Raw genomic sequence first — 13,537 nt, forward strand, 5'->3', positions numbered from 1 at the left:
GCAAGTTACCTAACCTTTCTGAGGCACATTTTTCTCCCCTGTAACTGTATCTCAGAGAATTGTGTTGTTAGACCAGATAAGCCTAGCATAAAGTGGAAGTGTTAAAAAAAATGTTACTCTCATCTTTCACACCATCCTAAGCAAAGTTTCTATGTTGTAAGTATCAGTTCAAGAACTTTTATTTTAAAGGCTATTCTTATGTCTACTTCAGTAGATAGAAGAGAGTCATTAACCAGCTAGCATCTCGTAAGTAACAACCTGCCACATAAGTGGCAGTAATGGATAAAGTGTGATAAAGCCTTGTGAATGACCAATAAAAAATAAAAAACTTTTCCTTTAAAAATTCTTCTCCACTTTCAAAAAACTCTTTCCTGTACTCTTAAACTCAAAAGCTTTTCTTAGGCCTTTGAAGTCAAATAATCAAATAAAAAAGGGTCAAAATATTCAGGGCAAATGGAACTTGACAGAGAATGAATAACCATATTCTGCTAGATTCAGTGATTTCTATAGGAAATTATTATGGGTATATAATAACAGTGATCATCTGAACTTAGAGGGCACCTTTCTGGAAGGGAGTTCCCTGTACCTTTTTCTTTTCCTCTGGCCGCGCCACGCGGCTTGCAGGATCTTAGTTCCCTGAACAGGAATTGAACCTGGGGCCACGGCAGTGAAAGGGCTGAGCACTAACCACTGGATCACCAGGGAACTCCCCTCTGTACTCTTTCTATTCTGTAATTTATCACCTATCATACAGCCGAAGTAGAGATTATGCTGCTATATGGAACAATTATCTAAATTAATAATGTGTGAAATCATAAAATAAAACTCACATTTGCTGAGCATTTTAGAGTATGACATAGTTTTCCAATTAACAATGAAGACAAGAATAGAATCCAGTTGTCCTGATGTCCATTACAACAATATAGAAATAAACTGCAGTATTTTAACACTTCCATAAATTCAACATAATTATTTTATATTCTTCTTAATGACATTATACCAAGATAAATGAATGTTGTAACAAGTATAATATCTACTACTCATCAAGACTTGGATATAGGCCCTATGCTTTGCTAAATAATTTCCCACAATTTTCTATTAACTCCTTCTATATTCAAGGAGTTATATTCTATATTATAGTTATAGTCTATATTCAATTTTTATCATGGCCCATTCTCCTGTAAGATGATTTCCCTTTCCCTACTGCTAATTCTCCACCTGTGCTCTGCTGTGATCCCATTTTCCTCACATACTTTAGAACTGTGTTCCATAAATTATATCCACTTTCTTATATCTCCTCCTCCAAACAGTCACTTATTTTTTTTTTTTTTTTTGGCCCCACCACACGACATGTGGGATCTTAGTTCCCTGACCAGGGATGGAACCTGCGCCCCCTGCAGTGGAAGTGCAGAGTCTTAACCACTGGACTGCCAGGGTAGTCCCAAATAGTCACTTTTTGTATCATGATTTTCCTGACTCCTTCTGCCATTCTGGGAAAAATTAAGCTCTCATTTCTCAACATTCCTAAAGCATTTTGTTCATACTGCTATTATGAATGAGGAGAGATGCTAGGAGAAGCAGTATGTCTGAAGGAAAGAGTCCTAGCTTTAAAGGTGGCTCTAGTACTTTCAAGCTGTGTGACCTAGGGCATATTCCTTGACCTCTCTGAGCCTCTAATTCTTGATCTGTCAAATAGTAAAAAATTAACCACCCATTCTACAAGACAGTAATGGGTATTCTACAAGACAGTAATGGAATGAATATAAAGCATACATAACTGGCTCTTAATACACTGTATTATAAATTGTTGTGGGATGGTCTGTTTGTCTACTCAGATCAATAGTTCACAATGATTTTTTTTAGCATTTTTGAAAAACTACAGGAAATCCAGACACTCCTCTCCCACACACTGAAATCAGTGCCTCTGATTATAAACTCTATGAGGTCATACATTCCAATTTATGTATACCTGAATCTCCAGTACCTAGCCCAGGACCTTTCATATATTAGATGCTTAATATATGCTTGTTACAGTAAAGAGAATTTATTAGCTATAGATATTAAATAAAGAAATTGTTGGAAATAACTGGATAGTAGATATATTAGAATGGAACAAACTAAATTTCTTTTTTCAACAGTAAACATTATTTTACAAAATCACATTGCTTGGGGTATTTTTCTAGCTAAATTCCAAGTATAATTTGATTAATTTACTATCTAGAAAAATTACAGCTAAGTTTATAAGCCCCTTTCTTCTGAGGAGCTCAAGGATTTTTACAGACATTACCTCAACAATCCTAGAACATCCCTGAGGAAAATGAAGATGGAAAAAGAAAAAAAGATGGAATATGAATCCATAATCCATATGAAGCCATAAATTTATAAATTCTGCAAATTCCACTCAGCAAAAATTCCATGTAATTTTTCAGCTTATGTGCATTTTGCCCCATTTTCTTTCTGAATCCACCTAAGTTACCTATTTAGTCATTACATCTGTATATGTTGGTCTGGAACAAAAGCATTTTTATTATTTGCTTAAGCAAAATTTTGGGATTTCCCTGGTGGTCCAGTGATTAAGAATCCGCCTTCCAATGCAGAGGATGCGGGTTCGATCCCTGGTTGGGGAACTAAGATCCCACATGCCGTGGGGCAACTAAGCCCACGCACCACAACTAGAGAGCCCACATGCCGCAACTACTGAGCCTGCACACTCTGGAGCCCATGCACCACAATGAGAGAGCCCGCACACCACAACTAGAGAGCCTGTGCACTCTGGAGCCCACGTGCTACAACTACTGAGCCTGCGTGCTCTGAAGCCCACATGCCACAACTAGAGAGAAGCCCGCATGCCGCAACAAAGAGCCCACCCGCCACAACGAAAGATCCCGTGTGCCACAACTAAGACCCGACACAGCCTAAATAAATAAATAAATAGGAAGGAAATTTTTAAAAAACAAGCAAAAATTTCTGAAAGTGTTATACACAGTAAGCAAAACATAGAACAACGAAAAAATGATGACTCTAATACCCTAACAGAAAACTGTTCAGGCTACTGACCATAGGTTTACTTCAGACTGTGAAATATTTAGGAATTAGACACATTATTTTCTCCAAATTTTAATAATCAGAGACTAACAGCCCAGTTTCAGCTTTAACTACTTTCTGCTCCCCATCATTTGGTTCTTTTGTTCTAGGACCCTATAGTAGCCCTTTCTGAATGCCCACCCAGGAACCATTCTCCCCCTTTTCCTTATTAAGAGAATCCCACTTTTGTTGACGCAACACTGGGCTCAGCCCCAGTTTGGCAATCCTGTTCCCTGTTGTCAGTCATTGGTTTAAATTGGACCTGTGGTCTAGAACTGGCTAATAAATTGAAAGGAGTTGCTGGGGATTCTTTCTACGCTGATGAGAGGGCAGCAAGAGGAATAGGCTCTTTTGCCACCAACCAATTTCTCTGCATTTGGGAAGCAGTCAGGTTGGACTTGATGCTTAAAGCTGTGCCACTATCTTGAGACCACGAGGGAAAGGCCAAGAGAACTTCAGTGATCCTGACTCTACACCCAGACATAACAGAGTCTCTATTTTCAGGCCCCTTGTTATATGAAATAAATGTTACTTTTGTCTAAGTAACTGAGGGCCAGATATTCTGTTCCTTGAAGTTGAAGTCAACCGAATTAATACAGACAGACCAATAAATTAGGCAAGAAGGGAAGTAGAGGTTAATTACTGAGTACTTACTATTACATGTAATTTCATTTAATCTTCACAACAGCCCGATGAAAATTATCTTTTGATTCTTTTTTTATGAAAAAATAAAGCTTAATAAAGTTATATAGTTAAAAGTAACAAAGCTGAAGTTCAAATCCAGACCTGACACCAAACCTTACATTCTTTTTAAAAATACAAAATCCCATTTCCTCCTTGTTTACAGTTCTTGTTTAAAAAACAGACTAGTATATTGATGTGGTACTAGCTAACAGAATTTAGGGAGAGCTAAGGAATATCACCTATTCTTATAACCTTGTCACAAGGATTTATAGCCTTCAACTCTTTTTTGTATCAAAGTTATATGGGGGGGAAAGACAAAAATATATGTATATGTGTACCGAAAGTTCCAGAATGTCTAGTACAATGGCAAAAATCCTATAGCAAAAACTGGGATGGATTCTAAGTATAATATCCAATTACTCAAGAATTAAAAAATATGAAGTCAATCACAAACATTTCTTAAATCAAAAGAATAACTTCCTTATTTCAAGCTATTCCATTAACCAAGTATCAATACAGTAACCAAAGTTACCACTTCCTCAGTTCTCATCTATTCATGAAAACTGATTCAGCTTAAATCTTCACAACAAAAAAAAATTATATAAACACTAAGAATCAGCGAGGTCATTTTTCATTTGGAAATTTACTAGAATTGCATGCTCAAAAACTATTTATGATGTCATCTCAAGGAGAAGTATGTTCACCTTATATTACCTTTATTAATTTCTAATTGAGCATTACAAAATGCACATGCCAGATTCCTGAGCTGATACACACAACTTACCTTCCCACATGCTCTGCAATGATGCCTCCTTTTGGTGAACGTAAACCTGGCTTCACATTTCATGCAATTTGGAGCCTGAGAATCTGGTACCCATACTGGAGCCACTTCACCCAGAGTGGTAAATGGCTTTCTAGCAGAAATTCCAAACTGACCAGCTCTGAGATCATTATCTGGGCTTTCTGGAGGTAATGCAATGCACTGTCTACTGGATATCCCAGACTCATAACTTTCTAAATGTTCCCCATTTGTATCAGCAATAGAGATATTTCCCAAAGAGGCATTGCATACATTGGTTGCTGAGTTTTCCCCTAATTTTGCTTTCCCAAGAACATCATTTTTGTTTTTAATATTATTTCCATTGTTTGCAGGAAGGTCATTTTGTAAATGGTCTGATAATGGCTTTGGAATTTGAAGTTTAAGATTAGAAGGTTGCTTGGGTCTTGCACCACCAAAAGGAACACTGATAGATTGCAGGTTTGCTACTATCTTGGGTGAAGATTGCCCAAGCACTGAGGGAACCTGGCTACAGAAATTGTGTAAGTAATTTTTCTTCATTAGGTCACCAGTGCTGTTTAAAAGTAGTCCACTCCCTTCTGTGGCTTCATTTCCTCTCTGCTCATAAATATTTGAGTAGCATTCTGACTTGCTCTCCTCTATTTCCTTTTCTTCTGTTACTGAATCTTCTTTGGAAGGTAAAGTCTTTGGAACAAAACAAACAACTGGGCTCTGCATTCCATAGGAATCACAACAATTAGATAGTGAATTTGCTGCTGGTGTATCCATAACAGTGGAGAAATCGCATCCTTCACTTTCATTCATGCAAGTTTGTTTTAAATCTAGACCTGCTTCTGCCATTCTATCACACTCTCCTCCACTATCATCATAAGTATCTTCAGGCTGATTCATGTGCAGAAACTTCTCATTTTCTTTATTTACTTGGCTGTCATTCATCTTGTTTGGTTTAGTCAATTTCCAATTAATCATCTCCTGAGATTCAGAGAAATGCTCGGTCATATTAAGAAGTTCTGTAGTGCCAAGGATTTCTTCATGTTTACAGCCTTCATTTTCATCAGCTCTAACTTCACCAGGCACAAGGCAATCTGAAAACTGTTCACAGTTATCATCCCTGCCAGACCCATTAGGCATGTCAGCTTTGAGAAGCAAAGGTAAACCAGACTGGATGGATTCTTCAGTTGTTCTTTCCTCTGCTGGCTCTTTTTTCATCAAAATTCCCTCACTCAAGTGGGAAAAGGAGTTTGGACTCCCTAGATCTGTCCTAGGAGAGCTGGTTTTGCCAGTGAGAACCTCATCTGGTGTAGAGTCCTCTTGCTTTACAGCAGGACCTTCATCTGTTCCCTGGGATGAGATTACTGAATCTGGTGTTAAACTTGTAATCACAGACATGGTGGGGTCTCTATCTATATTTTCATCATCCTGTAACTGTGAAGGGGTACAGACACTGGCTAGATTATCAGATGAAGTAGTACATATGTATTTAACAGAATCCCCCTCTGCATTTGGTCTACTCAATGGATCCATTTGTTTCTCTGAGTTCATATCTTTTTCAGTGGACCCATTTACACTTAAACTAAATTGATTAGTTTGTCTGTTTTCGTTATCCAGTGAACAGCTAAAAGCATCCATGAGGGATTGACTATTATAATTATTACAATCCTGCAAATCGCTTTGTAATGTCCTTTTATCACAGTTATGCATGACGGCTACAACAAGAACGCTCTTCTCATCTGGCAGACAAGCTAGGTTTCCACATTTCTTCTCTCCCACTTCGACAGTACTGCATTGATCATCTTGATTACAGTTCCTCTTAATTAACTGGTCTTCTGCAACCGCATTTTCATCAATCCACATTGTGTTGATCTCTGGATTCAGACTACAGTCCTGTCCATTAGCACAATGGTCCTCTCCCTCTGTGTTAAGAGGAGCTGAATGAGCCAGGGAGAAGACTTTCAGCTGTGGCTGTGACTCAGAAACTGTAGGTTCATTCACACTGGCCAATGCAGGGTTAAATGACAGTCGGGGAGAAGGGGGATCTAGAATCTTATTCCACCTTGTATCCAATAAAATAGGAGAAACGGTTTCATCTGAAAAAATAAATAATTATAATAAGTTTGCTGGTAACACTGATAAGGCTAGGACTAAGTTCATCAACTACATTTGCAAATATGCCCTGAAATTAAAATATTCCTAGGATATGTGAAAACAGAATATTCCTAGGGTATGAAGTTTCTAATTTCTAGCTAAGGATAAGAAAATACATTTAAGACTGTTCCCTGTGTTATATATCACCAAATGGTAATATCTCAGAACATTCCAAACAACAAAAGAATTCTACTTCAATCTAGTTGGCATAATTAAAGTGGCCCCCAGGCTGTACTTTGGGGCTGGGGAGGGGAGGGCAATAATGGGGAAGGCCTTGGACTGGCCCAGCACAACATGGGGTAGGGGGCTAATCTAAGGTGGAAGAAAAATCAGAACAGTGATGAGGATACAGTAATTGAGTGGGAAGGAAAACAAAGGAATTTTCTGTGGAGATGGCATGCTCTGTAATCTACATCATGACTGAGATGTGGTTACATGGATATATCTCTTGGTCAAAACTGTACAGTTAAAATCTACACATTTCAATGTATAAATTTTATCTTCAAAAAATTGTAAAAAATAACAATGAAGCAGGGAGGAGCAAATGAAGATATATAAATGAAAAATGGCAGCATGTCAATCACTGCTGAAGTTGGGTAATGGGTACACTAGAGTTTATTACACTATTCTATTTACTTTGTATATATTTGAAATTTGCCCACAATAATAAGCTAAAAAGTTTGTTACAGCATGTGAAATTCTGCTTATAACCATGTCACAATACATTATTATTTAGGTTCATATTTACACTATTATCTGAGGAAATTTGGCAGAAAGTATCATTTGCCATATTAAAACAGCCTTCTTATATTCTACCAATAAGCATAATCTCATTTAATGTTTCTGTTTATTTTTTAATAGATCATAACTATGATGGCATTTTCCCAAGTTATTGTGCTATGTGTCTAATTAGAGAAATAAGAAATTATGCACTTATTGCTTTTCCTGTTTTCCTATAGTAAATATGATAATCACAGCCCTGAAGTTATACAGACATGCTTTCCTCTCATAAATCTTTAATACTCCCTTAGCACCTTGTTCATATCTCTATTAAAGCATTTATTACACCGCACTGCAATGGTTTATTTACCTGACTTTTTCAGGCAGAAACCACTTATTTCCATCAATGTAAATCCTTGCTTTGCACAGCACCTGATATGTAGTAGGTAGCATATTCATGTAGCACATATTTATTGTAGCACCATAAATATATGCTATGTGAGTATCTACCACTGTAAAAGCATTGGGCGGAATATGAGATTAAATGATAGCTCCAAGAAGTATATAATCTAGTTGGAAAAATAAGAAATAGATATAATACACATGAATCGCTAACTAGCAGTACAGAATAGCATAAGTATTCAAAAACTATTATGTAGTAGTAGAAAATAAATTGAGAGGACAAAAGTATTTTACAGGCTGAGGCAGCAAGCCTGAATTCATGGAAGCAGGAGGAAATGGGCTGGGCTTCAAGGACAATTTTACAAAAAGTTTGGAAAACAGGGCATTCGTAAGAGGGGAACAAGTAAAAGTAAAGCCCCAAACACAACAATCTGAGAAAGCAATTAAGTAAATCAGTTTGGGTTGAAAAAAGAATTAGTGTAAGAAAGTAGTGAAAAGAAGCTAGAAAGGTCAGATTGTAAAGGCCATAAAAAATCAGACTGCGTGAAGAATGGGCTTAATATGCTCTGAGTGTTAAATGTTAAATCCTGAGTTTACCAAATTTGGGCTAGCAGAGACTTGAGATTTGGTAACATGTATTTCCTTTAAAAAAAGAAATCGTATTTCCAAGCTGGTTCACAGAAATAAAAAAGAAACACTGCCTCTTATAAGAATATTTAATAATATTCAAACAGAAATGATCATGTATTAAAATTTTCATTATTTAACCACCAACTGGGTATAATGTTAATTACCTAATGTCATCACAGTTTGTGTGTGGTACATTTTTCATTTAAAGGAGGAAATTAACATGAAATGAGAAAACACTTTTAAAAAAATATATTTGGAAAGGTACCAGGCTAGAGGTGGTAGTTTTAATGCAACTGGTACTGAGATGTTTAAAAAATAGTTGAAAACAAATGAAGAGCATAGTTACAAACAAGCTGGCTTCTGAAATTATTCTCCTTCTAAAGGAGTTATTTTGGTAAGCAAATCCTATATTTCAAACTAAAATGACAATTTTTACTGACTCAACAAAAATGTACTGCAAATCAACTATATACAAAATACCCTACTAGAATCTACAGAAGTCACAAAGAGACTGATGTAAAGAACAAATAATTTTATTAATGAGAGTCAATGGTATTCTAGAAGAATAGTATTCACAGGATTAGGTGTAGCATTTGTGTAGATGACAAATAACTGTGATAGGGCCAAACCAAAGAAGGGATTGAGAAAATACTTGTATAAATGACTGAAACTAAGAGGATAACATACCTTCCACCTTGGTATGTATAAAGCCCACCTAGATCCCATAAAATCCAAAAAGATTCAGTTTCACGTTTACATGAATCAGGAGTTAGGCTAGGGTCACGGGTTAGCTTTGGGTCATCAATGGTAAAATGTTAAGAGCAGGCCATTCCAGGTATCTTTCTTCTCCCTTCTTACCCCCATGAGCACATATCTTTTTAATGCTTGCTCTAGCATAGGCCCAAAACAACAAAATCAAAAGTAATCTCTCTTCCCAACTGCTATCAAAGAACAACCTGAATCACCAGATATAGTAAAGGTTTGGAGACTACTACTAAAATCATGGGTTTTAGATGGAAATATATCACTTTGTAAACTTGTTACATGCCATTTTCTGTTAGAAACCAAGAACACCAGGGAAGCAGGATAAAGTGAAAGACAGATATTTAATTATGGCTTACGCATTCTAGTCATACTGAAAGGTGAATTTAAGGAAAATTCCCTAAATGAAGTGAATCTTTAGCAGACATTTTTAGACTGGGCCTTGAGAATATATAATTTAATTAACCATTTGGTAGATACTTAAAAATGTAAATCTTTTAAAATTAGGTTTAAAATGGATCTTGCTTTATTGGTCAATCAATATGAAAGAAGCTATTTTTCTTAACTTGGGAAATACAGTCACACATTCTAAAGCTTTTCCTGACCATAAATTGGATTCTAATCCTGCACTTATGAACAAACTAACTTGGGGAAGATGCTTAACCTTTCTGTGCCTCTATCTTCATCTGTAAAATGTAGGTAAGATTTACTTTCATGGGATTATTTTAAAGATTAAATGATATAATCCATGTGAATGATTTAGCATAGTATCTGGCACACAGTTAGTGCTAACAAAAATGTTAGTTCTTCCTCTGAATATTAATATATAATACTATGATTATTGAGGCATTGGACCTTCCTTTCTTTTTTTTAAGTACTGCATCCTCTTATAATCCCACATTTTCTATATCATAAATACATTCAGACAGAGTAAACAAGTAAATTCTCACCTTCGTTTTGTTCAAATTCATCTAACACCTTGTCCAGGTTGTAAGCTTCTGCTTGGAAGTAATTCTCCATCGGTGAGAAAACACCACTCAAGAGACTTGTTTAAATCTAGAAAATAGATCAAATTTGTATTACACTTTCAATTATTAAAATATTATTTATAGACATTACAACTGGTAAAACAGAAATACAAAGGATCTTAAGACTACGATGAACAATTACATGCTAATAAATTGCACAACCTAGAATAAATGGATAAATTCCTAGACACATACACCCTACCAACAATGAATCATAAAAAAAAAGAAAATCTGAACAGACCAATTACCAATAAGGTGATTGGATCATTAATTTAAAAACATCCCATAATACACTCTCTGATGCCAAACTATACTACAAAGCTACAGTAATCAAAATAGTATAGTACTCACACAAAAACAGACACATAGATCAATGGAAGAGAATAGAGAGCCCAGAAATAAATCCACACTTGTATGGGCAATTAATCTATGACAAAGGGAATGGGGCAAAGACAGCCTGTTCAATAAACGGTGTTGGGAAAACTGGACAGCTACATGCAAAAAAAAAAAAAATCAAACTGGACAACTTTCTCACACCATATACAAAAATAAACTCAAAATGGATAAAAAGACTTGAATCTTAAGACCTGAAACCATAAAACTAGAAGAAAACATAGGCAATATGCTCTTTGACATCAGTCTTCGCAGTTTTTGGGGGGTATGTCTCTTCAGGCAAAGAGAAACAAAAGCAAAAGTAAACAAATAGAACCACATCAAACTAAAAAGCTTTTGCCCAGCAAAGAAAACTATCAACAAAACCAAAAGGCTGCCTACTGAATGGGAGAAGATATTTGCAAATGATATATCCAACAAGGGATTAGTATCCAAAATATACAAAGAACTCATACAAGTTAACATCAAAAAAAGAAAAATTAAAAGTGGGCAGAGGATCTGAATAGACATTTTTCCAAAGAAGACATAAGATGGCCAACAGGCACATGAAAAGATGCTCAGCATCACCAATCACTGGGGAAATGTAAATCAAAACCATAAAGATATCATCACACCTGTCAGAATGGCTACCAACAAAAAGAAAACAAACAACAAGTGCTGGAGAGAATGCTGAGAAAAGAGAACCCTTGTGCACTACTGGTAAAAATGTAAATTGATTCAGCCACTACAGAAAACAGTATGAAGGTTCCTCAAAAAATTAAAAACATAACTACCATATAACCCAGCAATTCCATTTCTAGGTACACAACCAAAGGAAAGAAAATCAATATCTGGAAGAGAGTCTGCACCTCCATGTTCACTGCAGCATTATTTACAACAGCTAAGACATGGAAACAACCGAAATACCCATCAAAAGATGAATGGATACAGAAAACGTGGTGTGTTTGTGCATGCGTGTGTGCGTGCATTAGTGTGTATAAGATAGAATATCATTCAGCCATTAAAAGGAAGGAAGTCCTGTCATTTTCAACACCATGGATGGACCTTGAGGGCATCATGCTAAGTGAAATAAGTCAGAGAAAGACAAATACCAGATGAACTCACTTATACGTGGATTCCAAAACAACCAAACTCACAGAAACAGAGAACAGATTCAGGGTTGCCAGAGGCAGGGTGTAAGGGATGAAGGAAACAGGTGAAGGTGGTCAAAAGTTACAAACTTCCAATTATAAGATAAATAAGTTCTAGGGATATAATGTACAGTATGGTAGGTATAGTTAACAATACTGCATCATATACCTGAAAGTAGCTAAGAGAGGTAATCTTAAAAGCTCTCATCAAAAGAAAAAAATATATAACTATGTGAGGTGATGGATGTTAAGTAAACTTATTGTGGTAATCATTTCACAATATACACATATATTAAATCATTACATTGTGCAACTTAAACTAATACAATGTTATAAGATCTGACTTACATACATCATGGAATGATTACCACAATGAATTTTGTGAACATCCATCATCTCATACAGATACAAAATAAAAGAAAAAAATTTTATCCTTGTGTTGCAAACTGTTAGGATTTACTCACTTAACAACTTTCATATATAACATACAACAGCATTAATTATATTAATCGTGTTGTATATTACATCCCTAGTACTTATTTATCTTATAACTGGAAGTTTCTACCTTTTGACCACCTTCATCTAATTCTCCCTCCTCCCACCCTATGCCTCTGATAACCACAAATTTGGTGTCTTTTTCTGTTTGTTTGTTTGTTGTTTTTGAAGTGTAACTGACCTACAATACTATGTTAGTTCCCAGTGTACAACGTAGCAATTTATTATCAATATTTCTATAAATTACAAAATGATCACCATGGTCAACTTCTATTTATTAATTGGCTCCTGTTAGGTAATTTAAGTTTAGGTAGACAAGCAGGCTGCATAATCTATGAATGGTTTTTCTTAAATCTGTCTTTTGTGTCTAATGACTTACAGTTCAAAAAACTTTCATATACATGCCATTTTTTAATAAAGACTGCATATTTAGACTGTCCAATGCAAAGAGATGAATAAAATTTCTCACAACACACAATCTAGCACATTTAATATATACCTACAATAGTTAGCATTTCATGGTCATTATATGTAAAATATTAGTAAACAAACCATCAGATCAACATATTTATAGTGCATCTACTGTATGCAGGGTACTGGGATCAACTGAAGTCTCAGATATCATCCCTAACATCAAGAATCTTAACATTTACTTAATGGTAAACAATGCTAAATAAGAAAATTTAAATAATAATAAATGACTTTAATAACAACACAGCACAAGAGACACAGGTACTACGTGATTAATCTGTCAGATAAAATTAACAGATAAGTGTACCTGAATAAGTACTGTAAAAGTTCAAGAAATGGGAACTTCCCTGGTGGTCCAGTGGCTAAGACTCCACACTCCCAATGCAGGGGGCCCAGGTTCGATCCTCGGTCAGGGAACTAGATCCCACATGCCGCAACTAAGAGTCTGCATGCCACAGCTAAAGATCCCTTGTGCCACAACTAAGACCCATGCAGCCAAATAAATAAATAAAATAAATATTTTAAAAGTTCAAGAAATGGACCAGATCACGAGTCTGGATGGTCACGAAAGGCATTATTTATGGATTTGAGCTGAGTCTGGAAGGACAGATAAAATTTTAACAGATATCCCAGAGAGGAAGATGCTGAAGTGAAATTTCAAACAGGGAGAGACATGCAAGGAGTGATCTAGGAATGGGCAATTATTGAGGGATCAGTGAAATTGGAGCAAGGATTTATTTACATGGGTAACAGCAGGACACAGCTGGAAACGCAGACAGGCATCATATTATGGA

The 13,537-nt window shown here is 35.9% G+C and overlaps 1 protein-coding gene across 5 annotated transcripts in view; it reads right to left on the reverse strand.

The window, feature by feature from the left end:
• Positions 1-13,537, reverse strand: part of ZFYVE9 (zinc finger FYVE-type containing 9) — a 184,930-nt gene that overhangs the window by 111,093 nt on the left and 60,300 nt on the right. For all 5 annotated transcript variants that reach the window (XM_022575681.3, XM_030760019.2, XM_022575680.3 and 2 more), the window contains 2 exons: positions 10,177-10,282; positions 4,553-6,654 (listed from right to left, as the gene is read on the reverse strand). In XM_022575681.3, coding sequence (XP_022431389.2) covers positions 4,553-6,654; positions 10,177-10,246 — 2,172 coding nt within the window. In that variant the 5' untranslated portion in view covers positions 10,247-10,282. The remainder of the gene's footprint in view (positions 1-4,552; positions 6,655-10,176; positions 10,283-13,537) is intronic.

Source organism: Delphinapterus leucas, chromosome 1 (assembly GCF_059928025.1).
Source record: "Delphinapterus leucas isolate spDelLeu-1000000601 "Yukka" chromosome 1, BTC_Dleu_Yukka2, whole genome shotgun sequence".
Lineage (NCBI taxonomy): Eukaryota > Metazoa > Chordata > Mammalia > Artiodactyla > Monodontidae > Delphinapterus > Delphinapterus leucas.